Consider the following 27,201-nt stretch of genomic DNA (forward strand, 5'->3'; position numbering starts at 1 on the left):
AATAGTCTATAGGACTATCGACCCCCTGCTTTTGGCATTTTACAATTCAATCATTTTCTTATTCAAATTGATGATGAACTAACCCAACCTTCTAAGAGTCCCCTCACTAAAAATACAATGCCAAAGGACTAATCCATGTCTAAAAAAGATTTGATTGCTAAATTTTTTATTAAATACATTTCTAGAAAAATAAAATTTAATAAAAAATATAAAATGTAAATTAAAAACATGATTAATATATTAGATCTAAGACTTTTGTGATCTATAATATAGAAATATATCTTCCAAATAAACCACATTAATTAATTCGAAAAAATCTTAATAGTATGATTAATAAAAAAACATATTTCAATCATTATATTTAAATTTTATAAGCGTTTTATAAACTTTTAATTTTCTTTGTGTGCTTCATATTATTGATTGCGAAGTTAACGTAACCAACTTATAAATTTCAAACGTGAAGTTAACGTAACGCAACATATAAATTTCAACCTATCAAATTTTTATGTCAATGGAGTGTTATAAAAATACTAATCCTCTTAATAATATACTACTTACTTTTCATGTCAATGAAGTGTTATAAAAATACCAATCCTCTTAATAATATTCTACTTAATTGATAAACTTACACATCTGCTCTCCATAATTTTGTGTGTAAATCTCTCTAATTGAAGATACCATATGTGACGTGTTGGAACTCTATTGCCTTTCGTCATCATACCAGAACCCACTGACTTTCCAACAATGTTTAATATTCAATAGTGTAATATATATGTTAATTGACTGTTAGATGATAAACTCCCCTCACCTCTTTGCAGAACATCTCCTCTCTTAAATTTTGTGTAAATCTAGACCATCAAAAATACCATATGTAACGTGCTGGAACTCCATGGCCTCTCACTATCAGACGAGAACCATTGACTTGTCTCCAATGTTCAATATTATTTTAGTTAGTGAATTAGATACCAGGAACATCGCCTTTCACTATCAGACCAAAACCATTGACTTGTCTCTAATGTTCAATATTACTTTAGTTAGTGAATCAGATACCAGGGGCGGGGAACGATACGGGCCCACCGCTTTGGAACCACTCCCTTCCACCCCACTGGGACAGAGTTCCCGCAATCAGTATAAGAGAAGACCCAGCTGACGCTTAGTACGGGCCAATTTTCATCATTTCCCGCCCTCTGGCAGCATTAGAGAGCGAAGGCCTCCACAGCGACCAGAGGGAAGAAGAATCAGAGGCTTGTAAACTTTGTTTGCATATCGGAAACCCAGCCAAGGACCAGGGCTATTATAAAGAAACGTCCAAAGCCACCACATCCTTATTGGGTGTTTGAGAAAATGGAGGTCCCTGTGATTGATTTGGAGCCATACTTGAAATTCACGGGCAGATTTGGATGTGGGTCTGACTCCAAATGTGACCCAATCGAGCCTGCCTGTAACCCAAATGGCGAACTCGAGGATTGTCCGGATTTGAAGAGTTTATGTGAGCAAGTGGCTGAGTCTCTGAAACAAACAGGGGCATTGGTGGTCAGAGATCCGAGGTGCCCAGCGGAGGTTAACGACAGGTTTCTGGACATGATGGAAACGTATTTTGAAAAACCAGCTGACTTCAAGCGCCAACAGGAGCGCCCACAGCTTCATTATCAGGTATTTTTCTTACGATTTATGGTTTCCTCAATTTGCATATTTTCCACTCTTGATTTTGTTTATTTGTTTATATTAGTAGTTCAGTTCAGAGTCAGAATGGTGTTGAAAATACCTAATTTAGTTTTTTAAGGATTTTCAGTTTTATCAACATCGTTATTTTTTAAAAATTTACTTAATCGAGATATCTTTGAGATCAAATTTATATTCCGAATGACAGGGCAACACTCTGATTTTCTGTTTCATTTTTAGAATAAATAAAACTGTTTTTTTTTCTTGTAATTCAATTTTACAATTCAGTACTCTTGCAATTACCATTTCAAAATTTTAGTTTCCAAATTCTTTGCTTTAACCAAGCGGTCATTTATTCCAAACTAATTCTGCAATGTCTGCAGCCATGCTTAAAAAGTAGCTTTTCTGCTAAATGTTTTGTCTCATACTTTCGAAGTTGTAGTATTTGAGTTGAACTTTTATTTAATCCAGGCTTATATGCCGAATCAATCAATGATATGGTATGGGAAGACCCCTCTGCCTCTCTCAGAGGTTAGAAAATGTTTCACTACTAGCTGGGTGGTGTGTAATTTAACTGTCCTAAAATTGTCTACAATTTGGAGTTTTCATTAAAAAGTAGCTGGGTGGTGTGTAAATTAACTGTCCTAAAAAATTTCACTTGCAAATAATAAAAAAGGGTTATAAGATACTTCTACCAAGGTCCAAAACAAAACAATAACATGAGTCCAAGAAAACCATTCGGAAAGCTGTTGGGATCTAGTTGGAGGACGGTCATCCTTGTCATTCATTCAAGGTAGTTCAATTCCCAGTCATCATTTGCAGGTTGTTTCTCATTTTCTGAGATGGGCAGGGCAATGCTTGGGAACTTCTTTGTGAAGGGTCATGGAGGAGGGCTGTAAGGCCAGCTATGGTGCTGCTACAGCTCCCACTTTCCTGAACTGCTTCTACTTTGCGGTGTGGTATTGTATCACATCGCTATGATTGCTTGGATCAGGCGGAAGTAGTTGGAGAGTTGTTAGGAAGCTGCAGGGGGGCCTGACAAATTACAATTTCGCATTTGGATTTTAGACCTATATTTTCCAAATTTTCAGTCTGAGCTGAATTGCTTCCTCCTGTGTTTTTTGGCTGGTAAAATGTTTTTGTAGTATCAAAAAAATAACATGCACAAGTGTCCATGGCTCCTTTTGTCTGCAAAACTTGGGCCGAAATATAGCAAAAACAGATATAATAAAGTCCGAAATACTCAATTTCTTGTTCCTTGTCTAAGAAAGAAATTCAGAACATACTGCTAGCAGAGGGAAGAAGAATGTATAAATCCTTTGGATTGCCTTGGCCTTGGTCTGTCACATACTCATCTTACTTTCCTGGCCAGCAGAGCTTCTAATCACAAAATATCTCTGCGTGAAACTTCCAGATGGGGTTTTTGACAGCCCACTACCAAATTCCATTGCTACCCATTTACAATTCACATATATAAAACAAGTAGCAAATTGTAACAACCATGGAAATTAATTCTTCCAAGGGTCTTATTTACATTTTTACCATATTAGCAATGGAATATATATAGCAGTAACAACAGTTACCTTCATGAAGTTGTCTACATATGTGGTAATCAGTGTGTAGGAGTGATTTTCTTCCCAGCTGTAGGCATCCATTGCAGGCAACAACGGCATGTTAGTTCTTCTCTCGTAGAGAAGTTGTGAGCTCTATGCCGCCCTTTGCTATTCTCCGAAAATGTTACAGTGCACCCTTTTCCCCAGAGAGTGCACCCTCCCCTCAGACATTGATTGTTGAAAATAGCAACAAGAAATGCTAAAAATAGAAATGCTAAAAATAGCATTGCTATAAATATCATTTCAGGATATACTCCAACTTTGTTGGAAATAGCAAAAAATAGAAATGCTAAAAATAGCATTGCTATAAATAGCATTTAAGGATATATTCCAATTTTGATTTGTCATTGAATCAAAATTGAGAATTAAAATTTGAATTTAGTCTCTCTAGCTGTTTGAAAAATAATTAATTAATTCATCTTGAGTTAATTAGTTGGAGAAAATCAAACATGAAGTCTTTGTGAAAACATGCAACAGTTATCCTTTTGATTGAGGAAGTTATCCCTTAATTAAGGAGAAAAGGATGAGTTGTATTTGAGTTGTAATTAGTTAGCTCAGTTAACTGAGTTAAGTCTAGTTAAATTAGTTCCAAACAGTTGTAGGAACTAATTGTGAGTTCAGTTAGTTAATGCATGCATGCATGCAACTAGTGTTCTCCAGATAACTAAATATTCTCTCATAAATGACCAATGCATGTCAGTTCAGAGAAAGACCTAGTTGAGATTAAAGACAGGGACATTGTACTATCAGTTGAAGGAATTTTCCTATAAAGGAAACTCATCCATGCAGAAGGAATTAACTCTTTCAGGATTGCATAGTTATTTTAGAGGTCAGTGTTGTGTGTGAGGTGAGAATCACACAGGTTGCAGCCGGAGGACCCAGGAGAAACTATGCAAGGAAATAGGAGGCTTGGAGGACTGAAGGAAGGCATATGTGTTGTCTATTCTGTCTATGAGCAGCAGTGAGGGATTGTACTGAGAGCTGGCTAGCTTGAGAGCTAAATCTTTGTGTAATTCTGAGATATTTCCACTTGTATGATAATACAGATAGCGGGGTTTTTTAGCTGAGGCTTTCCCCAGAGTATTCTTCTATGTTTCATGTGTATGATTTCTTTTTCTCTGTTATATGTGTTTCGATTGATCTTGCTCAAATTGATTAAGCTTCCTCAAAGTTTGATAGTAGAAGTAGATCAAGTATTTTGCTTTAGTTACATTGCATTATCAAGTGATCTACATTAAGAATTTCTACATGGTACCAGAGCTAGCTGATCCATAGAGGAATTTCTACATGGTATCAAAGCAAAGGTGATCAAAGCGGAGAACAATATACAAAGAAGGGAGAAGTTCGAAGTTTGAAGTTCTTGATTGTAGGTGCAAAATCGATTTCTTATCACATCTCAAAGTTCACCAATGGCGTTCAATGGCTTGAGACTCGAGTATGCCCTGGATGGCAGCTCAAATTACATAGCTTGGAAGGATCGCATGGAAGCGGTATCAGAGGACAACGGTTTGAAGGACTTCATTGATCAAGAAGTCCCCAAGCTAGCAATAGCTAATGCCCAAGAATTGGTGGAATGGAAGAAATGTGTGGTGAGAGTGAGGAGGATTCTTCTAGAGGGAGTTCGAGACCATATTGTCTCGAGTCTCCATGGGAAGGAGACACCGTTTTCAATGTGGAAGACATTGAAGGATCTATATCAGAACAACAGCGACCAGAGGAAGCTGGCGCTGAAGACAAGCTTCGGAAAATCAAGTGTGAAAAGGGCGACACGATCTCTACATATCTGAACAAGCTCACCACCTGCAGAGATGAGCTTGGAAGTGTAGGAATCACGACAACCGATGATGACATGGTGAGTCTTGCTCTCCTCGGTCTTCCTAAGAGCTGGCATAGCTACCAGGACTTAGTGAATGGAAGAGAGAAACTGCTAGATTGGGAACGACTGTGGTCGGATCTGATGTAGGAGGAGATCAAGAGGAGCACCAGAGATGGTTCTTCATCCAAGGAGGATGAAGAAAATCTAGCCTTAGCCAGTAAGGCAAGGAAAGGGAAGGAGAAGGATTCTCATTCCAAATCGAGTTCTTCCCATGGTGGGAAGAAGATTGACAAATCTAAAGTGCGATGCTTTAATTGTCATGAGGTGGGCCATTATGCAACTAATTGTCCATTGAAGGGATTCTCAGAAGGATCTGAAGGTGAGGCATTGGCCTTTCAGTTCGAATTGGATTTTACCCTCATCGCATGCATGGTTTCATCGATGATGAGTTGTTGTTGGTTTCTTGACAGTGGAGCCTCATTCCACATGACCGACGATAAGAGTTTGTTCAGTACCTTGAAGGAGAAAGATCTCCAGATGCGCATAGAGATGGGTAATGATGAAAAATATAGTGTTTCAGGAGTGGGCACGATTGCTTTTCAAAGGGAGCATGGAGCTCTCATTACCTTGTCAGATGTGAAGTATGTGCCAGGGCTGAAGAAAAACTTGGTATCAATCGCGATGTTGGAGGACAAAGGCTACGATGTTGTCTTCAGTAAAGGAAAGGTTTTCCTTAGACGCATTACCACGAGACAGGTGAAACAGATCGGTTCACGAGTCAAGAACCTGTATGTTCTTGAGGTTCAAGATGCATGCAAAGCTTTGAGGAGCAAGGCACATGTTGGAGACTCGGTGGTTGAGAGGGAGAGTGCATTACCTCTCAACATGCAGCCTCAGAAGAAGTCTCAGACAATTGTGGAGGAGCCACAATTGGTGAAGCAGTTTCAGGAGGTTGTGGAGTAGCCACAACTGGAGAAGCCGAGAGGAGATCGAGTGGAGGCATCCACTCATGCAGAGACCTCCAGTAGGGGGAAATTTCGAGCCAAGTGGGCAGAGGGATCACATGCAGCCATACCTCTAGGTGGGAGGTGGGGCGATGTGAAGTGATAGTCCCAAGAAGGCTGAAATAGGGGCAAGATCCTTGAGGTACCCAACCTCTTTGATTAGACCTTGCTACGGGAGCCCCGACGAGGAGTAGCAGGACTGGCTGAGTGGGTAGAGACAGATGCGGATGGAGCGGCAGAGGGAGCTTCAGCATCAGAGGGTGTTTCTAGCCCAACAGGGAGGTCAGTTGGGAGATCAATTACTTACTTATCAGTAACTGAGTTGTAGTGCAACAGTGGGCAGCACGATACAACATGATGAGAGGAGGTGCAGTGCAGATGCATGCTGGGAGATAGGACCAGCAGTAGCACAGATGCAACAGGAGGAATCAGTGGGATTAATGCAGTCAAATATCAAAGTGACAGAGGCTAGAGCAGTCAGATACTAAAGAGCACAGAGGTGCAGAGTTTTCAGTCGACAGAGGCAATAGCAGTCAGAGACTTTGATGACAGAGGCATCATTCTGATTTAGGTTAGATATTTTTTGTGTTTCTGGAGTTGCTGGAGCAACAACACTTGAGGGAAGTGTTGCATGCAGAACATTCCCAAGGTTCAAGATCGGGTTTGAGTTGAATGCCTTTCTTGTTGAGAGGGAGTGTTGAAAATAGCAACAAGAAATGCTAAAAATAGAAATGCTAAAAATAACATTTCTATAAATAGCATTTCAAGATATACTCCAACTCTGTTGGAAATAGCAAAAAAATAGAAATGCTAAAAATAGCATTGCTATAAATAGCATTTCGGAATATATTCCAATTTTGATTTGTCCTTGAATCAAAATTGAGAATTAAAATTCGAATTTAGTCTCATTAGCTGTTTGAAAAATAATTAATTAATTCATCTTGAGTTAATTAGTTGGAGAAAATCAAACATGAAATCTTTGTGAAGACATGCAACAATTGTCCTTTTGATTGAGGAAGTTATCCCTTAATTAAGGAGATAAGGATGAGTTGTATTTGAGTTGTAATTAGTTAGCTCAGTTAACTGAGTTAAGTCCAGTTAAATTAGTTCCAAACAGTTGGAGGGACTAATTATGAGTTCAGTCAGTTAATGCATGCATGCATGCAACTAGTGTTCTCTAGATAACTAAATATTCTCTCATAAATAAACAATTCATGTCAGTTCAGAGAAAGACCCAGTTGAGATTAGAGACAGGGACATTGTACTATCAGTTGGAGGAATTTTCCTATAAAAGAAACTCATTCATGCAAAAGGAATTAACTCCTTCAGGATTGCGCAGTTATTTCAGAGGTCAGTGTTGTGTGTGAGGTGAGAATCACACAGGGTGCAGCTGGAGGACCTAGGAGAAATTGTGCAAGGAAATAGGAGGCTTGGAGGACTGAAGGAAGGCATATGTGTTGTCTCTTCTGTCTATGAGCAGCAGTGAGGGATTGTACTGAGAGCTGGATAGCTTGAGAGCTAAAGCTTTGTGTATAATCCTGAGATATTTCCACTTGTATGATAATACATATAGCGAGGTTTTTTAGCTGAGGCTTTCCCCAGAGTATTCTTTTGTGTTTCATGTGTATGATTTCTTCTTCTCTGTTATTTGTGTTCCGATTGATCTTGCTCAAATTGATTAAGCTTCCACAAAGTTTGATAGTAGAAGTAGATCAAGTATTTTGCTTTAGTTACATTGCATTATCAGGTGATCTACATTGAGAATTTTTACATGGTATTAGAGTTAGCTGATCCATAGAGGAATTTCTACATTGATCCCCATTTTATGTTCTCCCATATGTCTCCTTTTATTTACATTTCTACCATATTTGCAATGGAACGTATACAACAATAACATATATCTTCATGAAGTTGTCTACATATGTTGCAATGAGTGCGTCAGTGATTTTCTTCCCAATTGTGAACATCAATTTTATACACCACCTGCACGTGGGTTCTTCTCTCATAGAGAAGATGTGCGCTCTATGCTGCCCTTTGCCATTCCTCAAAAATGTTACAATGCAACCTTTTCCCAGAGATTGCACCCTCCTCTCAGACTTTGATCTCCATTTTATGTTCTCCCATATTGTCGTCTATAAAGCCCCTAACCTCATCACCTCTCCCTGTAGATACATCTAGAGAGCAGTTGAAATTATATGCACTAGCAGGGTAGTTAATGTGGAAGGCTTCCAAGTCGAGTTCCTCAAACACGGTATACACCTTCTTGATTCCCACATTTCTTATTTGTTTAATAATGTTGTCTGCTTTGACTTCTCCCATTGATGGTATTGACATGCCATTCAGTTGATCTTTAAATTGGGGACTAGTTTAAATTTCAACAATTATTAGACACTCGTGGTGGGGCACATGTTCACCAATCTATATGCTAGAGCTTTCCATCTACCCCTTCCGGATGAGTTGGAGAGCAGGTGACTTAGAGCTAGAGGTTAGACAAGATTTCGCCCAAGGTACTGGACAATGGACCGTGTTTTCATGCGCAGGGAGTCAGGGCTATTCTTGAGGAGGCTTGGCATTGCTCTTTTAATGTCTTATATGTTTCACAGGTTCCCAGAAGGTTTTTGACACTAAGAGAGGCCTTGTAGCATTGACATTTTAGAGACCCTTTTCATTGCTATAGTGAGAGTCAATGAGTTAGTCACTGGGTGACTTTGCATAGCACACGATCATTCTGACTTCATCCAAAGTATCATTGGGGTTAGACAAGGGTGACCCTTCTTGCTGTCTCTTTTTGGGATCTATCAAGGAGTTGGGGTCCTCCTTTTTTGAGCATATTGAGGGTGATGATGTGTGTCTTCTATAATATGCTTTGATATCTTTGCTCCTTTTTGCTGATGATTTGATTCTTTTGGTCTCCTTCTTAGAGGGCTTGTAGAGACAAATCAATGTCATATCCAGTGTTTGTGACCTTTAACAATTGATAATCAACTAGGATAAAACCAAAGTTACGATCTTCAACATGGTGGAGAGTGCTCTCCTTGCCTTTCATTTCTACTTTCATGGGGAAGAGATAGAGGTCACCGCGACCTACACCGAGAATATCCTAGAGGTCATTCTCTTCCAATAAAAGTGTAACTCTCACTTACCAGGACAGGAAATTTGAGGCTCCATCCAATCTATTCTCGAAACTTAGGCTAGCTGAGGCCATCTCTGAGATCTAATGCACAACTCCTAGATCTGAAAAATTAGTCCCGAAAAAAATAATGAAATCCTCTATCTGATGTTCTTTCATTCATTTCAATTAGTGAAATAGCTTTGATATCATGTAAATTTTTCAAGCGTAGGTGACTGCTGTTCCAATGTTCTCACACTGAATTTATTTAACAACAGAAAATTAAATTTCTGAACATTGCATTAATCACACAAATAGTTGAAAAATGAACAACAGAAGAAATAAAACAGATAGATAGCGTTCCTCCAAGTCAGCTTTTCATTCCTTTGATCAGAGCTTACAAGGTGACTGTGCAGGCTACTTTGGATCAGCAGCTGTATCGTCAAGAAAATCACCTCAAACTGTAGTGTATGACCTGTGAAAAGAGGGTACATCTACAGCAGCACAGCCTGCTCTATTTCTGCCTTTCCTGGATAACAAATCACTCTTTCTCCCTTTCAATCACTGAAGCCACTCCAGCAATACACTGTGTGGTCAGCTCTGAAGGTGTATGGTCAGATTTGAAGATGTATGGCCTATGCATGAAGAAAAGACAGCTACAGAGGTGGTATGGCCGAGAAGTAGAAGAGTATAAAACTTGACAGAACACATCATCAGAATACTCTGATAACACCATAAAAAGTATTTAAAACGGTGGGTTCATTCCAGTAATATTCACTAATATCCAGAAGATCACCACATGTTTATTATTGCATCAAAGAGAAACATATATTCACAAAAGGTATTGGATACCAGACTTAATATTCACTATCAACCCACCCCTCACATTCCAGCCTAAAATCCAACTCAAAATGGTCCAAGGACCAACACGTTATAGAATTTCCTTGAAATTCTGCAACTGCTCTATTGAACAATCTGAAAACTAGTTTCTTTTCATTAAGACAGAATTTCTCTACTTGTTCACAGTGGAATAGGAAGAGAAATAACACAGTCACACAATATCAAAAATACATTTTTTATAGGGAACCCAACTGGGAAAAACCATCTCTGCTTGATTAAGAGTTTTATTGATAGAAGAATGAGCATCAGATCTCTTACAATACAACTTTGTTTCACTGGAAACCAATCCGCTTTTCTCTGATTGTCCTAAGCTTGAAACACCTCTTGCAAGACCCCTGATCTGCTTCCCTTATTCTTTGTGTACTACCGGAGCCCTATTTCCTAGCACATCCCTCTTCAATCTATGCACATAGGCTGCTACTATTAACTAGGAATTACCTCCTGATTCCTAGTGCAATTCCGAAGGGAAAATAGCCTCTACCAATCTGTGTACAAGCTTCTCTTGCACACTCTTCCTCTCACAAGCTCTCACACGCACACACAAACCTATGCTCTCTATTGCCTTGTCTCACCAACTCGTGCTCACAAAACAATGAATACAATCACGCCTTTTGATCTCCTTATAATCAATTAGAATAAGCTAATTCTGGCAAGTTCTATTTTTGGAACTCAAACTAGTGATTGATGAGTTAATTAACTCATGCAACTCGTCTTGCCTCAATTTAGAACTTGAGGCTCACTTGTTTGCCTTTTCCCAAAAATAACTCGCACTATAAGACAACAACTGAGCTTTCCACTCTTGCATATCAGTCAAAACGCTTCATTAACTATCTTGACTTGTAGGAATTTGCCTTGATTTTTAGGAATTCGTCCAAAATTTTAGGAACTTGTTCCACCTTTTAAGAACTCGTGCATGCTAAGGAAAACTGCTTCTTGGTCTCTTTAACTAAGGCACAAGTCAGAGAAGGACATTTCTCGTTACTATTTTCAACACTCCCTCTTAGTGAGGAAGGTGCTTCTGGAAGAAAGTCGTCCACCTGGATCTGTTTCCAACACTACCACGTTCTTCGCTGTTGCAACTGCTCCCTCTGAACTAGAAGATTTCCCTGCTTTACTCTGCAGAAGCTTATCTGAAGACTTGTTCTTTCCTAACATGTTCTGCGAGTTCATCACTTTAGTCATAAGTGCCATGTACCCTGTGTACCTCTGTGGCTGCTTCCTCTAGTTGGAAGTGATATTGGAAGATCCAACTCGATCTTGATCTCTCGTAAACAAATCCTTTGCCCACTTGGCTCGAACTCTCCCTATACTGCGAGTCTTTGACTGAGTGGCTGCCTACACTCCCCTTGGGCGATGCTCCTCATTATCCAGCTAGTCAGCCGAATTGCCAACTAGCTTAGACTGAAACTGAGATAGTGGTTGAAGCTCCATTTTGAGAGTTTTATCTTGCTCTCGTTCAACCACCACTTCTCTACTTTTACCTTTCCTTGCCTTGTTGTTCAAGGCTGCACCTTTCTCTACCTGCAACTTGTAGGGATTCTTCACCCTCACACCTATCTGCTCCTTACATCTAGAAGTTAAGTGTTGGAAGTATGCCTTGCCTCTGCTGAAGATGACATCATATCCCTTGTCCTCAAGGGTAGCTACCAAAACAAAATTTCGCCTCAATCCTGGAACATAGAGAACATCTCTGAGATAAAGAGGATTACTTGACTCCCTTTGAAAATTGACAGTTACAACTCCTCTAGCTGCATACTGACCATCATCTCCTAGCTCAATCTGAAATTGCATGTCCTTCTCCTTTAAGTGGCTGAAACTCTTCTTGTTCTCAGTCATGTGGAAGGACGCTCCTAAATCAATATACCAGATACTGCTATTTGTTGAGCTTGACATGCAAGCAATCAATGAGAAATCTTTCTCGAACTGGGCGGAAAATGCATCTACCTCTGTTGATGCAACTGCATAATCCTTACTAGATTCCTTCCGCTTAGGACACTTAGTGGCATAGTGTTCAAGCTCATGGCAATGGAAACACTTGATCTTGCTTAGATCCTTCTTCTTGCCCTTCTGACTGGACTCGACCTCTCCTTGGCTGTTCTTGCCCTTGGCCTTGCCTACCAGGGCAAGGTTTTCCTCATCCACTATCATAATTGATCTCCCTTCTATTGTCCCCCTTCAGATCTCTTCCAGTATGCAGTTAGTCGAAAACCTTTCCCAATTTCGAAAGTTCTCTCTCCCACTAACAACATCCTGGAACCCTTTCCAAGACTTGCGAAGTCCAAGTAAGGCAAAAGTCACAAGGTCGCGATCAGATACAACCATACCCACACCACCCAGTTCATCTCGTACTTGAGTGAACCTTGACAAATATGTGACGATGGGCTCATCCTTGCTCATCTAGATACTCTTGAGCTTCTCCTTAAGAACAAGCTTCCTAGTATCACTGGTACTTTGATATAGTTTTAAGATGGCATCGAACATCGCATATGCTGTCTTCTTTTGCTGGATACGAGGTACTATATGATCTTTGACCCCTTCTTGAATAATCCTCCTTGCCTTGATATAATTTTTATTATGCTGGGCTAATTGCTGGGTATCTTGAGGTGGCACTATTGTTTGCGTGATGAATTCTCCCACCCCATTATCTTCCAACACTATCGTGATCCTTCCTTTTCAAGGGACAAAGTTAGAGGCTCCCTCTAAACAGTGGTCTGCTCTCAATCCTTGGTATACCATCTTGCTTCCCCAGAGAGCTCTCCAACCCCTGCCCACTAACAACCTTGTAGTCCTTCACAAGAAGCTGCACTTAGGGCTCAAATAACTCTGCCTCTCCTATTAGTCTTGTAGTCTTTCATAAGGACTAAACTTAGGGCTGAATAGACACCTTATAGCAGCCCTCCAATCTGCTCTTAAGTTGTCAATCAACTGTTGCCCAAACAAACTGTAGAACAACCCTGCACAACCTAGCAATGCATCAATCACTGAAGAACACAAAACACACCTCAACTAGCAGACTTCTTCTTCACTTTTTAGGTCACAATTTTGGGCATTCCTCTGAGATTCCTTGGCCTCTGATTAGTGCACCTAAACACAGTGCAATAGTCCTCCACAACTTGTAGGAATTTATAGGGTAAGTTCCTCAGACAAAACATCAGAGGACATCGCTCACAAACAGATCACAGATCAATACACCAGTATTCTTGACGTGGTTAAAACCCTCAAAGAGGGAAACAGTCCATGGCTTGAGCCAACGCGGCCACTTCAGGCAATTTATTAATAAAAGAATGAAAATTTACATAAGCTTCTCTCATGAATGGTTAACCTACAAATGACCCTCCATGCTCTTTAAATAGAGATCATGGACCAATCGGGTGTTAAGCCATAGATCAAGTGTCGGTAATACCGAGGAGAGAATGAACTGTCGGATCACTTCATGTCTAGAACATATTGTGACCGTCGGATTGTAAGTTACAAAAGTACATAGTAAAGAAACACACTTTACCTAACTCTACACTAGACCAAGTTATACTTAATTATTTCCTATGTGTCGGAATATCCTAACATCCCCCCTAAGAACAATTTGGGATAGGATTGAAGGATGTACAAATATGACACAATAGGAGAAGGAAGGAGGCACTAGAGCCTATCCCCCCTTAGTGACAACTTCCTGAACTCTAACCATAAATTGAAGTTTAGTAAACTTCGCCTCTGTGAGAGCCTTTGTAAAGATGTCTGCAACTTGATCATCTGTTGAACAATATTGCACTTCAAGAACATGGTCATGAATGAGCATTTTGATGAAGTGCATGTGCAGTTCAATGTGTTTACTGCGCTGACGTTGGAATGGATCTTTGCATAGTTGAATGGCACTTTGATTATCACACCAAAGTGTAGTCGGATGTTGCTGCTGAAAGCCAAACTCTGACAGGATCTGACGAAGCCACAGGGCCTCCTTATTAGCTTCTACGACACCACGATACTCTGCTTCTGCTAAAGAAAGAGAAATGGCACTTTGTTTCTTGCAAGCCCATGTAATAGGTCCTGAACCAAGAGTGAACACATAACCTGCAGTAGACTTCCAATCATCAGGGTCACCAACCCAATCAGAATTAGTGAAACCAACTAATAGAGGAGATGCTTCTGCATTGTAATGAATCCCAAACTGAACTGTACCTCGAACATAACGAAGTATTCTTTTATTTTCTTTGCAATGACTTTCATGTGGGTTTTGCATAAACCGAGCAATAAGGCCAACAACAAAGGAACGGTCAGGATGAGTAGGGGTCAGATACAAAAGTTTTCCTATAAGTTGACGGTACAAGGTATCATCAACTTCAGGGGAATTACAAGTGACTGAAAGTTTGGCTCCAGAGTGAAAGGGAGAAGGGGCTGGCTTACAGTATTCCATGTAAAAATGGCGTAGAAGATCACATGCATACTTGGACTGGGAAAGGGAAATACCTTCCTTGGATTGCAAGACTTGAAGACCAAGAAAATAATGCAAGTGTCCTAGGTCTGTCATTTCAAACTTCCTTTTAAGGCTGGACTTCACATGGTTTATAAGGGTGGGATCACTACCAGTAAGGATAAGATCATCAACATAAAGAACAAGAATGATAAGAGACTTGTCCACTTTCTTGGTGTAGATAGTGTTGTCAGAATGACACCTAGAAAAGCCAGTTTATAAAAGAAAGCTATCCATTTTGGCATACCAAGCTCAAGGGGCTTGTTTGAGAACATAAAGGGATTTCTTAAGCCAACATACAAGGCCGGAGTCTATTTGTATAAAGCCAGTAGGTTGTTCCATATAGATTTCTTCATGCAAGTCTCCATGCAAGAAGGTAGATTTAACATCCATTTGATGGACTTCCCATTTGAAAGAGGCAACAAGGGAAAGAACAAGGCGAATAGAGTTCATTTTGGCAACAGGGGAGAAGGTTTCAGTATAGTCAATGCCTTCAACTTGTGAAAAACCCTTAGCAACAAGACGAGCTTTATGTTTATCAACTTTTCCATCTGGGCCATACTTGGTTTTGTAAACCCATTTGCATCTAACAAGTTTTCATCCCTTTGGAAGAGGAACAAGATCCCATGTATCATTTGCCAATAATGAACGATATTCTTCATTCATAGCTACGTCCCAATCTGGATGGCCTGAAGCTTCTGCAAAGGTGTCAGGATCATAATTCGTTGAAGCTTGAGCCAGTAAAGAAGAGGCCTTATCGAACTGAGAACGTGTACGACGCTGATCTATAGGATCACTGGCAAGAGCACTTGCTGCATCCCTAGTAGCACAGACCCATTTTGGAAGCCGAGGAGCTGAAGGAGGATCCTGAGAAGGTGGGGGAGGATTGTCATACTCGCTGTCATCATTTGAAGAAGAAATATTTTCAGAAGTAGACGGGATAGAGAGAGGTGGCACATTCGCCGAACTAGGCTTGTAAGCCGATATATTTTCAGCAATCTTTACATCTCTTCTAATGATAACTTTTTTGGCCTTAAGTGGAATAAGTCTACATCCTTTGACATCTTCAGAATATCCAACAAAAATACATTTTTCACTCTTAGGTTGTAAAGCTTTATGTTTCTCATCTGGAATATGGGTCCATGCTTCACTTCCAAAAACACGAAAGTGACTTACATCTGGTTTAATTGAGGTCCATGCTTCTTCTGGAGTGATATTCTTTAAAACCTTAGTAGGAGTGCGATTTACTATGTAATTTGCACAATTAATTGCTTCTGCCCAAAAACTAAGACTAAGTCTTTTAGATTGAAGTATACAATTAGCCATTTCCTTTAAGGTGCGATTTTTCCTTTCAGCTACACCATTTTGTTGTGGAGTATATGGAACAATATGTTGCATTTGAATTCCATTCTCAGTGCAAAAGTTGATGAATTTGTTGTTAACATATTCTCCGCCATTATCAAATCTTAGCTTAGGAATTTGATGTCCAAATTGTTTTTCAACAAAGGCCTTAAAGGCCAAGAACATGTTAAATACTTCACTCTTGAGTTTTAAGAAGTATACCCAAGTGCGTTTGGAGAAATCATCAATGAAAGTTAAGAAATACTTGTAGCCAGAGAATGAAACAACTGGAAGTGGACCACATAAATCACTATGCACAAGCTGTAAAGGGGCTGAGGTGTGCCAAGAGGCATGTTTTTCAAAACTATCCCGATGATGTTTTCCGAGTACACATCCGGAACAAACACCATCTCTGCAAGATACCATTGGAAGACCTGTCACCATAGTTTCTTTACATAGATTCTGAAGGGAGCGATAGTTTAAGTGACCAAATCGCTCATGCCAAAGTTTGCTCACTTCATCGTTATGAGCAACAAATACCGAGGCAAGATTTGATGACCCAAAGTTGTTAAACTTATACAACCTTGTAGAATCATCAGCAATGCCAGTAGCTAAAATCTGTCTAGGATCTCTTAGGTCCTTAATTACAACATTGTGAGGTGAAAATTCAATGATTTTACCTTCACTTGAATGAGTTACCTGATATACAGATAGAAGGTTGCAGGATAAGGTTGGAACACATAATACATCATTAAATTGACCATTGTCCATATGAACAGTTCTAGTCCCTACAACACTAAGAGATCTATCATCACCAACATATATATTTTTGGTGTTACAATCATTTAAAGAAGAAAACATGGCTTTGTTTGTGGCCATGTGATAAGAAGCTCCAGAATCAATGAGCCACTCATGAGAATGAGAAGAAGAAGATACATATAGTGCATAGCCAGACCGAGATGCTTGACAACCACATGCAGTAAGTGCTATTCTTGAAGATGAAGTTGAAGTTAAAGAGTGCTCCAAATGGATGTTATGCTTCTTCATTGCTGCTTCCAAGTCTTCCATATTTTTAAAGCATTTGGATTTTAAGTGGCCATCTCGATTACAAAAGTGGCAATGTCTATCAGTCTTCTTCCCTTTGTTTTTATTTGCCTTATCATTTTGTTGAAATGATTCTTCATTTTGAGACTGAAATTGCTTAGGACCCTTGTTTGGTTTAGGACCATTCTTTTTAGTATACGGCTTCTTAGGATTCTTTGAATTTGGTTGTTGTTGAGCCGCTAAGGCTTTTTTAGAAGAGTTTCCAAGATTAAGAAGACCAAGATGTAAGAGTTTTTCTTGTTCTCTTATTAAAGAATCACAAAAGGCATCAAAGGAAGGGGACTTGTAGTCTTGTCCTTGAGAAATGAAGGCTTCTCTTGTAGAATGGAAGGTGGAAACAAACACAGAGTACGCTGGTTCTAACTTAGTAAGAATGGAATAGATAAGGCTACCATCTTCTTTCTTAACCTTAATGCCTTCCAAGAGAAGTCTAAGGGTTTTGAACTTGGACAAAAAATCTTCAATGGAAGAAAAATTATTGGGGTCCAATGTAAGCAACTCATTTTCGAGTTGATGGGCTCTAATTTCATTTTTAATTCCAAAAACTTTAGTGAGTTGTTTCATTGCTTCATTAGGAGTATCAAGTTCTGCGATATGGAATCTAAGGTCTGGAGAAATAGACATTCCTATCAACCCACGTGCTTGATCTTGCATATTTTCCCATTTGGCTGCCTTATCTTCATCTTGAGGTTTGGTTTCTTGGCCTGAGGCTATTCTGTAAAGACCTTTACTTCTAAGTAAATCCACAATGTAGGACCACCATTGGAAGTAGTTGGTGCTGTCAAGAATAACTTGGCATTGACTTTCCATTTTAACATAAACTGAAGCTGTAGATGTTGAAACTAAGTGTTCCAATGGAAAGATTTCGAAAAATTAGACTGATTAAAAAAGACGGCTTTGAAAACGGCTTCCGGATGAAGAAGTTATGGCTTTTTGAAGAAAAGTTGTTGAAGATGCCGACGAAGTGCGTGAATGTGCGGAAATGAATGATAATGTTATATTTAAAAAAAATCTCCCCCCTTTCCAAACATAAATCTAATTAGCTCACTTTTAAAAAAAAATTATGTGACTCACTTTTATAAATAAGTGAAAGTCACTTTTACAATGGTACTTTATGAGCTACCCACTAAATTGTAACTTAAATAAAAGATAAAGAGACTTTAGAATTATAAGTGCCTCACTTTTTCTAATGGGTGAGAACACTTTTACATAAAGTAACTTTAAAACACAAGTTACATGTGCTTTTTGAAAAAATAACTCAACAAAAGGAAAGATTTGAACCCAATACCTCTATTCTCATAAAGTAACTTTGGACCAAGTGAGCTAGGTTAAAAGGTTAGTAATTTTTGGAAAAGAGGAAGGGGTTTTTTTTTTTAGTCATTGAAGCTTTGGGGTGCGTGCTTACTTGAGAAAGCTCTTTTTTTGATTACAAAACAAAAAACACAAAACTCAACGCGAACATACAAAAAAAAAAAACTTACGGCTTGAAGTTAGCTTTAGCCGAAAACTAAATATTTTCCTTGATGTTTCTGATTTTCCGAGATCACACTAAGGCGCGGCAGAAAAGAGCATACGCATGAGAAAAATCATTCCTTTCTATTTCTGATTTGCCCAAATCGCACAAAGTCGCGGGGCAAAGAGCATATGCAAAAATGAAAGGTATAGATCCAGTAATAGAAAACAGAGAGCTAAATAAACCGAAATAAATAGAGAGAAAATAACTCAAAACTGCAAATAAACATTGTATACCTCAAGATCTTAAAAATGACGTAGCTAGGGTTGCCGAAAACCTTTTCGCGTCAAATGAAAGGGGTTCTCACTGGAACAGATGCTCCTAACGCAATAGAGCAGTCCCCTCGGCTCGAAAGCAGTCAGAAACAATAGTTCTAGGAAACGATAGTCGGATGCAGTTCTATAGGTTTCAGATTTGGATCACCAATGGATGCGGCCCTCAAATAGCTCTGATACCATGTAGGAATTTACAGGGTAAGTTCCTCAGATAGAACACCAAAGGACATCGCTCACAAACAGATCACAGATCAATACCCCAGTATTCTTGACGTGGTTAAAGCCCTCAAAGAGGGAAACAATCCACGGCTTGAGCCAACGCGGCCACTTCAGACAATTTATTAATAAAAGAATGAAAACTTACATAAGCTTTTTTTATGAATGGTTAACCTACAAATGACCCTCCATGCTTTTTAAATAGAGATCATGGACCAATCGGGTGCTAAGCCACGGATCAAGTGTCGGTAATACCGAGGAGAGAATGAACTGTTGGATCACTTCATGTCTAGAACATATCGTGACCGTTGGATTGTAAGTTACAAAAGTACATAGTAAAGAAACACACTTTACCTAACTCTACACTAGACCAAGTTATACTTAACTATTTCCTATGTGTTGGAATATCTTAACACAACTCGGCCTTTAAACCTCCATAAAAACCTGTGTAACTCTCTCTTTACAAGCTCCCTTCATATGTTGTCCTAAAGGAATGTTCCAGCCACCTGTTAGGCCTTCCAGACCTCCAATACTGAGACTACAGGGGCTCAACTCTCCTTCTAAGGCACACAGAAAATCTTGGCCTGATACACAGAGAATTACACACACAAAAAAACACAGAACTGCTTTCAAGCACAGCCACGAACTACCCTCAAACTCGGCCCGTACCAAATCACAGAAAGGCACAAGAAAACTTGGCTCCTTCTCACTTGAGATAAGGCTCCTAGAGGCTGTGACTGCTTCAAAAGTTCTTCTCCTATGATGCTTGCCTCAACTAGTGCTGGTTTTGATTCGGTTCTCTGCTTTGATACCATGTAGAATTTCCTTGAAATTTTGCAACTGCTGTAATGAACAGTCTGAAAATTAGTTTCTTTTCATTAAGACACAAAGTTTCTCTACTTGTTTGTAGCGGAATAGGAACAGAAATAGTGCAGTCACACAATATCAAAAACACAATTTTTTCTAGGGAACCCAACTGGGAAAAGCCCTTTGATTGATAGAAGAATGAACATCAGATCTCTTACAATACAACTTTGTTTCACTGGAAACCAATTTGGTTTTCTCTGCTTGTCCTAAGCTTGAAACACCCCTTGCAAGACCCCTGATCTGCTTCCCTTATTCTTTGCGCACTCCTGGAGCCCTATTTCCTAGTGCATTCCTCCTCAATCTATGTGCATAGGCTGCTCCTATTAACTAGGAATTACCTCCTAATTCCTAGCGCAATTCCCAAGGGAAAATAGCCTCTACCAATCTGTGCACAAGCTTCTCTTGCACACCCTTCCTCTCACAAGCTCTCACACATACAAACCTGTGCTCTCTATTGCCTTGTCTCACCAACTCGTGCTCACAAAACAATGAATACAATTGTGCCTTTTGATCTCCTTATAAGCAATTCGAATAGGCTAATTCTGGCAAGTTCTATTTTTGGAACTCAAACTAGTGATTGATGAGTTAACTAACTCATGCAACTCGTCCTGCCTCAATTTAGAACTTGAGGCTCACTCGTTTGTCTTTTCCCAAAAATAACTTGCACTAGAAGACAACAACTGAGCCTTCCACTCCTGCATATCAGTCAAACTGCTTCATGAACTTACAGGAATTCGCACTGATTTTTAGGAATTTGTCCCAAATTTTAGGAACTCGTCCTAAGTTTTAGGAACGCATGCATGCTAAGGAAAACGGCTTCTTGGTCTCTTTGACTAAGGCACAAAGCAAAGAAGGACCTTTCTCACTACTGTTTTCAACACACCTCTATATATAAATAGCTGTGCCCTTAGGCAGGAAGGTTCATCCATGCTATTGGCTCATTGCTAGTGCAATCAATGTTATCCACTAGCTGCCTGGCTCATGCATCTCCAGCATCCTGTAGTCTCCCACCATGTTGTTTCTCAAAACTTGGGATCACAACCTGATATCCTGGCCTCGGTTGCTGTGAATCCTGTTTCTCTTTATTCTTGACAGTTGTCCTTATTCTAGCCGGCACAACCTGGATTCTGCTGTCGGCTAAGCTGATGCAACTGCGTCTCCAGTCAAAACAAAGGGGCTAACACAAGTGTTGGGAAAATTGATATACCGCACTGGTTGGTGTAACATCTTACTCTTAACCCATATCAGGACATACCCTTGATATCTTTCGGCAGATGGAGCTCAAGGCAGAGTCCCCTCTGTGGCTGAGAGTTATAAAATCTCTCAGGTTTGTGGCCAATCAAATACTCAGTCAGTTTGGAAATCCTAACAAGGAAGGGCTTGGGAATTCAACCCATGCGGGGCAATGGAGCTCAGTGCTTCTTTGGCCCAATGGATTCATAATTCCATTACCCCACATAATACCTTTGTGGTAAACTTGCCACGGTGTTTTGGCAGCACCATATTGTTGAATGCCAGCAGACACACTTATAGCATCTGAACTGGAAACAGTATTCAGAGCATTATTGGCTTCTTTAGGGGGAAATTAAATCCATGTCGCCCTATTGGTGAAAAGGCATGGCCAGCGGGGACCAGCCCGATGAAAGGACAACCAGTAATTTCTTTTGCAGTTCTGTGTAAATGTATAGGGTTTCTACTGAAGTATGCAAGTCTGCTCTTTGAATGGTACTAGTGAATAAAGTCCAATTTTGATCCCTAGTCAGGGGTAATATGCCTCTTTCTTAGTTCCTCAACTCAGAAAACTGAGCGCTCATGTTGTGAGCGCATTGCACAATCCAACAGCAGGGGGATCTACTTCCTAATTTGTCTTTACTTTAATCTAGGATAATATACATGTCAAAATATAACCGAAATTACATGCATGATGGAATGGACAGCTGGTGCAATGGCAGGGATAAAGTGCAGGAATCATCCCTGCTCCACCCAGTGTACATTCTTGTGAATGACCAGTGCTACAGTAAAGAAACAGATCACAGTCCAGTCTTCTGGTTAAATGGACAAATGAAAGTCATGTGTATCACTTTGCATAATTTTTAACTCTCGTACAGTCACAATATACTTGCGTGACATCATATTCTCTTAGTGCAACCAGAAGTTATGTTTTTTTGCTTTTTCAGAAAGCAAGATGGAGTCAACATGCATGCAAGTTGAACATATATTTATAGTGGTACCAAGGAAATTGGGGGCCACCAATGTTGTGCTGGTTCATTGGCGAGGATGACAGCTTGTAGCGAAATCAACAGGGATTCCAATATAGGGAAGGGCAGCTCCCCCTACTCTCAGCAGTGCAGTGGGGGTCAGGTGCAAATCGTGGATAATTTTAGCAGAATAGATACTCTTCCATCTTGTCACTTAAGAGAAAAAAGGAAACTGGGAGTTCTAGGATTGGCTATTCCCTTTGAATCAGTGTGATTTTTTGTACCTGAACTTTATGTTTGTCTGCAGTGTATACCTTGAACTGGGATATTGCCCTAGTGGAGTTGGGTTCCATTCATTTATTGGAATTGAATAATGATTGAGTTCATAATCTGGGGACTGTACTAGCTGTGGTTGAGTTGAAAATCTTGCCAAGGTTGAGTTGGAAATCTCAACTTGGTTTGTCTGTGCAATGTGTTGAAGCAATGATTTCCTTGAACTGGTGTGTTGCCCAGGTTGAATCGAAATACCAAAATCACTTTTTTCATAATTTCACATGTAATTCTGATTCAGTGTAATCTTTTTCTTTCTTGTGACCCAAGCACTGCACTAGGATCATTTCTATGACCACTTAATATTCACTTTTGACTTTCGTTGCGTGGTAATCTGTTTTTGTGATCTTGAATTTTCTTCTGTTGTGAAACTCTATCATGTATGTGTAGTTTCCAGGCCTGAAGAGTGTCAGAGTATTTTGAAGTGTAGTGAATTATGCCATATTCATAGAAATTGATTATAGAACAAAGAACTCTAAATACTTTAGAATGCTAATTTGCAATATTCAAATAGCGCTGGTATATACTATAACCCGGTTACTATGCAGGGAATTTCTAATGCTAGAGTCATGATGCCAATGCTTCCTGATTTGTAACCCAGCCGAACAGGAGCGCAAGTGCAATAAATATGAGGAAATTTTTCAAATTTAAAAACTCATTCCAGGGTTATGTAAGAGTCATGAATATATCCAGTGATCATCTTGGCATTGCTTTGTATAATGTATATTAGCACTACAGTGTGTTTCTTTATCTTATGTCGAATGCTTGATTTGATATGCACTTAATATTTTATGTTTGTTCATATGTGTTGTATTTTGTTTGTAATGAATGTAGCTATAGTTCACATCTGCAATGTTTCTGAATTCCTTAATTGTTGTACTGGGCCAAAACAATGTTTGCACAGGAGCCAATCCTTAGATAATAAGTGCATATTATGTTGTGTGTATATAATCTCATTCTTCAATCATCATAGTTGAGAGTTGAGACTGTAAATTAAGTTTACAATGTATGTTTGTAAATATTTTCAAATGTACCATAAACTGAGGTAGAATGGTGATGGGATTTGATACATTATAATTTATCTTTTCTTGGATCTATGGGAGAGCAGGTAGGAGTGACACCAGAAGGAGTTGAGTTGCCTAGAGATGCAGTAGACAATGATATGCAAATGAAAATCCAAGATTTTCCAGAGGAATATCGACCTCATATTCCTGTTGGTGCTGATCCTAAATGGAGATACATGTGGAGAGTGGGCCCTCGACCACTGGAGACACGTTTTAAGGTCTGATATGGGATGCCATCTTTATTTTGGTGTTCAGTCTTTGTTTCCTTGTTTAGCAAATATTCCTAGACTTTAGAACTGAATCATACTCTTCATGGTCTCCTATATTATCCTTCATTGCCAGGAGTTAAACTCTGATCCTGTAGTGCCAGAAGGGTTCCCAGAGTGGGCGGATACTATGGATGGATGGGGTTCTATGATGATATCTACTGTCGAGGTGATCTAGATATATGATTTCTTATTTATTCTCATAGTAGTTGTCTTTTCTGTTAATTTTTAAAAACAATTTGTTACATTATTACTGGCCCCCTTTCCAGTATATTTATTCAGTTATCTGGGTAGGTTGTGGAAGAGATGGCAGGTATTGGGTTTGGGCTTTCAAAAGATTCATTTACTTCACTGATGCAACAGGTATTTAAATTTTTCCAGGACATATCCCAGTTTAACTTTTCAAGTTATTGGACCTCTATTAATCTGCAATAATTTTGGGCATTATTACCACCAATTGTTTCCCTTTAATTTTCTTGCTGATGATGGCAGGGACCTCACTTGCTCGCTCCTACAGGGAGTGATCTTTCAAGGCATGGAAAAGAAGGGACTGTATTTGCAGGTTACCATTATGATCTTAACTTTCTGACTATCCATGGTCGCAGTAGATTCCCTGGACTCTACATTTGGTTGAGAAATGGTCAAAAAGTTGAAGTCCGTGTCCCCATTGGCTGCCTGTTGATCCAAGCTGGCAAACAGGTAGTAGGATTCAACATTTCACTATTTACAAATATATCAATTTGAGGCTTATTGAGAATCTGGATTACAGGGCTAACATATTGATTTGGTCTGCATTTGCTGCAAAGCAGCTTGAGTGGCTTACAGGGGGTGATTGCCAAGCTGGAATGCATGAAGTTGTTGTCACTAAAAGAACTCTTGCAGCTATTGAAGCGTCAAGGCAGGCTGGAAAGAGCTTATGGAGGGTTTCTTCCACTGTGAGTGCAGTGATAAGCATTATTAAGTTGTTACTTTAGCTATTAAAACCATTGGAGAATGTGATCTTTATATTTGAGATACTCAAACTAGAAATGAACTGAATTCACCAGTCTTTACAAGTGCATTACATTTATACAACTAATTCAAGCCAGACTCTATGGATTTCCATTTTCATAGCTACATGTGAATTGACTGCCAGTTGTATACTTTGTCTTCGTCACTGCAAAGTTCCAGGAAATTCTCTATTTGTAAGCATGCATTCTTGCTAAGGGTGATAAGAATTATGATTCATAATTGAATATGAAATTCAACCCATTCTCCCTTTTGTAAATTGATTTCTGTGAAATTTTTAACAATGATTTATATCTTGCAATATCGTTAACTAATTTTATTTGTCTTTAATTGCAGGTTTTTGGACACATTGCTTCTGATGCAATATTACAACCACTTGGCCACTTTGCAAAGTCACCTCTTGCACAAAACTATCCTCCCATATGTGCTGGGGATTTTGTGGAGCTAGAACTTGCAGCCATAAATTTGAAGGGGAAGCAAGATGGCATCTTAAATCTAGAAAATGGGAACTGTGAGCAACAAACAGTGGGATAATATTATACCAGAAGTGTTGATGGTTCTTTTCAACTAGAAGAAAATCAGAATAGCCTCTGAAGATTATAATTGGTCTCTACAGTGTGAAATTTCAGTTCTATTTGTATTCTGTTCTACTTTGCTGCGATAAAGAATCAAGTACATGGGTTCAGCTTACAGTCATTGTGTGTAAATATTCTGATATATTTGGTACATTTGAGTCTTTGACGGCATGACTAATTTCTCAAGCACAAAATGTGTAAACCAGAGAACTGTAAACGTGAATGATGTTCTCATCTAAAGGGTGCCAATATGTAGCCTTGGTAGTTTTACCAGTGAAAACTTGATAATTGAAAAATCTGTGTAATGCCTTTAACTGCTGTTTAATCCAATCAACTAATAAAAGCCTCTGTGCCAAACTTAGTAAATAGTGATCAGGCAGATAATGTATGCAAAAATAAAAATCCATGTTCGAAAAGACTCAAGTATGCAGGTATGAGTAAAATGATAAGTAGTATATTTTTTCTTGGTGAATTGGTAATTCATTGGAGTAATCTGAGCCGGATCAAACCTTTTAGTTGCCACTGTAACACGAGTATATCCAATAGCCCTCAAGCCAGATATACTAATTAACTTATTAAGAGTTGAGATGTCCCAATCACACTGGAGTGGACTCTACTCCAGAGGATGCTAGGCATGCCTCTTGGAAATGGGCCAAACATGCCCCTTGGAATGGACCAGGTAGGTACAGTGCTCCCAACCACTACAGGTAAAATGATAAGTAGTATATTGAAGTGGAGGGACCAGGTAGGTACAGTGCTCCCAACCTACAGGTAAAATGATAAGTAGCATATTGAAGTGGGATGAAATGTCTAAGATATACCACAACAACAGCACGATTTTAATGATTTTAATATCAAGGTAGTATAGAGTGAAGGACGATGCCATTATTTATATCCCACTTTTGAACTGAAAACTTTTGCGGTAATTCATAAACCTCCGTTGTCTCACAATCGTTACCATTTTTGCTTTCCAGCATTAATGGAAGTACAAAGAAATGAAATGAGAAATTTCTTACCTTTCCCATGTACTTGAGGATTGCATCTTCATTCACAACCACAGCATGCCCTGCAAGAGAGTTCTGTGTTATTGCTAAGGTTCTGAAAGTCACTTTGTCCAAGCCAAGATCAACATGTTCGCCCGCTGTAAGCATGGAGTTTGAGCTCCACGAGCTTTATTATGGACAACTTTTTCTTTCTTGTGGTTCCATTGTAGTTCACAACAGTTTAGTCTTGTATCCATCTGTGTAGGTTACTATGTTTATGACACAAATGACAATATCATACTTTTCATATACATGGTTCCATTGTAGTTCAAAACAGTTTGTTTTGTATCCATCTGTGTAGGGTACTATGTTTATAACACAAATGACAATATCATACTTTTCATATAGATCAATATGTCTTTAAATATGTAGGTTTACTGATGAAATATGATATTGAACTGTTGTCAGTGATTTATTTTATAAAGATAAACATAGAGTGGTTTTTAGTGAATTCCTTTTTAATGAAATTTAACACAATGATCATGGATGGTAATTTAACATAATTATCGTGGATGGTAAATATGGAAAGTAATGATATTTTTCATCAGCCATAAGAATGAATATATAAATAATAATAAAAGTTGCCAACAGGGAATGATGAAGCAAGATCTATCTTTGTAGGCGTAATATAATTTGATTTTGTCTTTGTATTTAATTGGAGATGAAAGATTTTGAAAAGTTGATCTCTTATGTTAGTGTAGATTATCTATAATTTGAAGTGAATTTCATTAAAGTTAAAAGTGAAAAATGTAAATGCATTTTTATTTAAGTTAAAAGCGAAAAATTAAATGCATTTTCATTTAAGTTAGGAGTGAAATAATCTCATTGGAAA

General features: G+C 39.0%; 1 protein-coding gene across 1 annotated transcript; it reads left to right on the top strand.

Moving 5' to 3' along the window:
• The first annotated feature begins 1,055 nt into the window (after positions 1–1,055).
• On the top strand, positions 1,056–25,640 carry LOC149153495 (2-oxoglutarate (2OG) and Fe(II)-dependent oxygenase superfamily protein). Its single transcript, XM_089439796.1, has 7 exons — positions 1,056–1,653; positions 23,522–23,695; positions 23,820–23,912; positions 24,038–24,106; positions 24,236–24,442; positions 24,553–24,678; positions 25,088–25,640. The coding sequence occupies exons 1-7, from the start codon at positions 1,345–1,347 to the stop codon at positions 25,283–25,285; spliced, it is 1,176 nt and encodes a 391-aa protein (XP_089295922.1). The 5' UTR covers positions 1,056–1,344; the 3' UTR covers positions 25,286–25,640.
• Positions 25,641–27,201: the final 1,561 nt, after the last annotated feature.

The sequence above is a fragment of the Pinus tabuliformis genome, chromosome 9, assembly GCF_031772625.1.
Source record: "Pinus tabuliformis cultivar Carrire ecotype Pingquan chromosome 9, CPIR1, whole genome shotgun sequence".
In the NCBI taxonomy this organism is placed as follows: Eukaryota; Viridiplantae; Streptophyta; class Pinopsida; order Pinales; family Pinaceae; genus Pinus; species Pinus tabuliformis.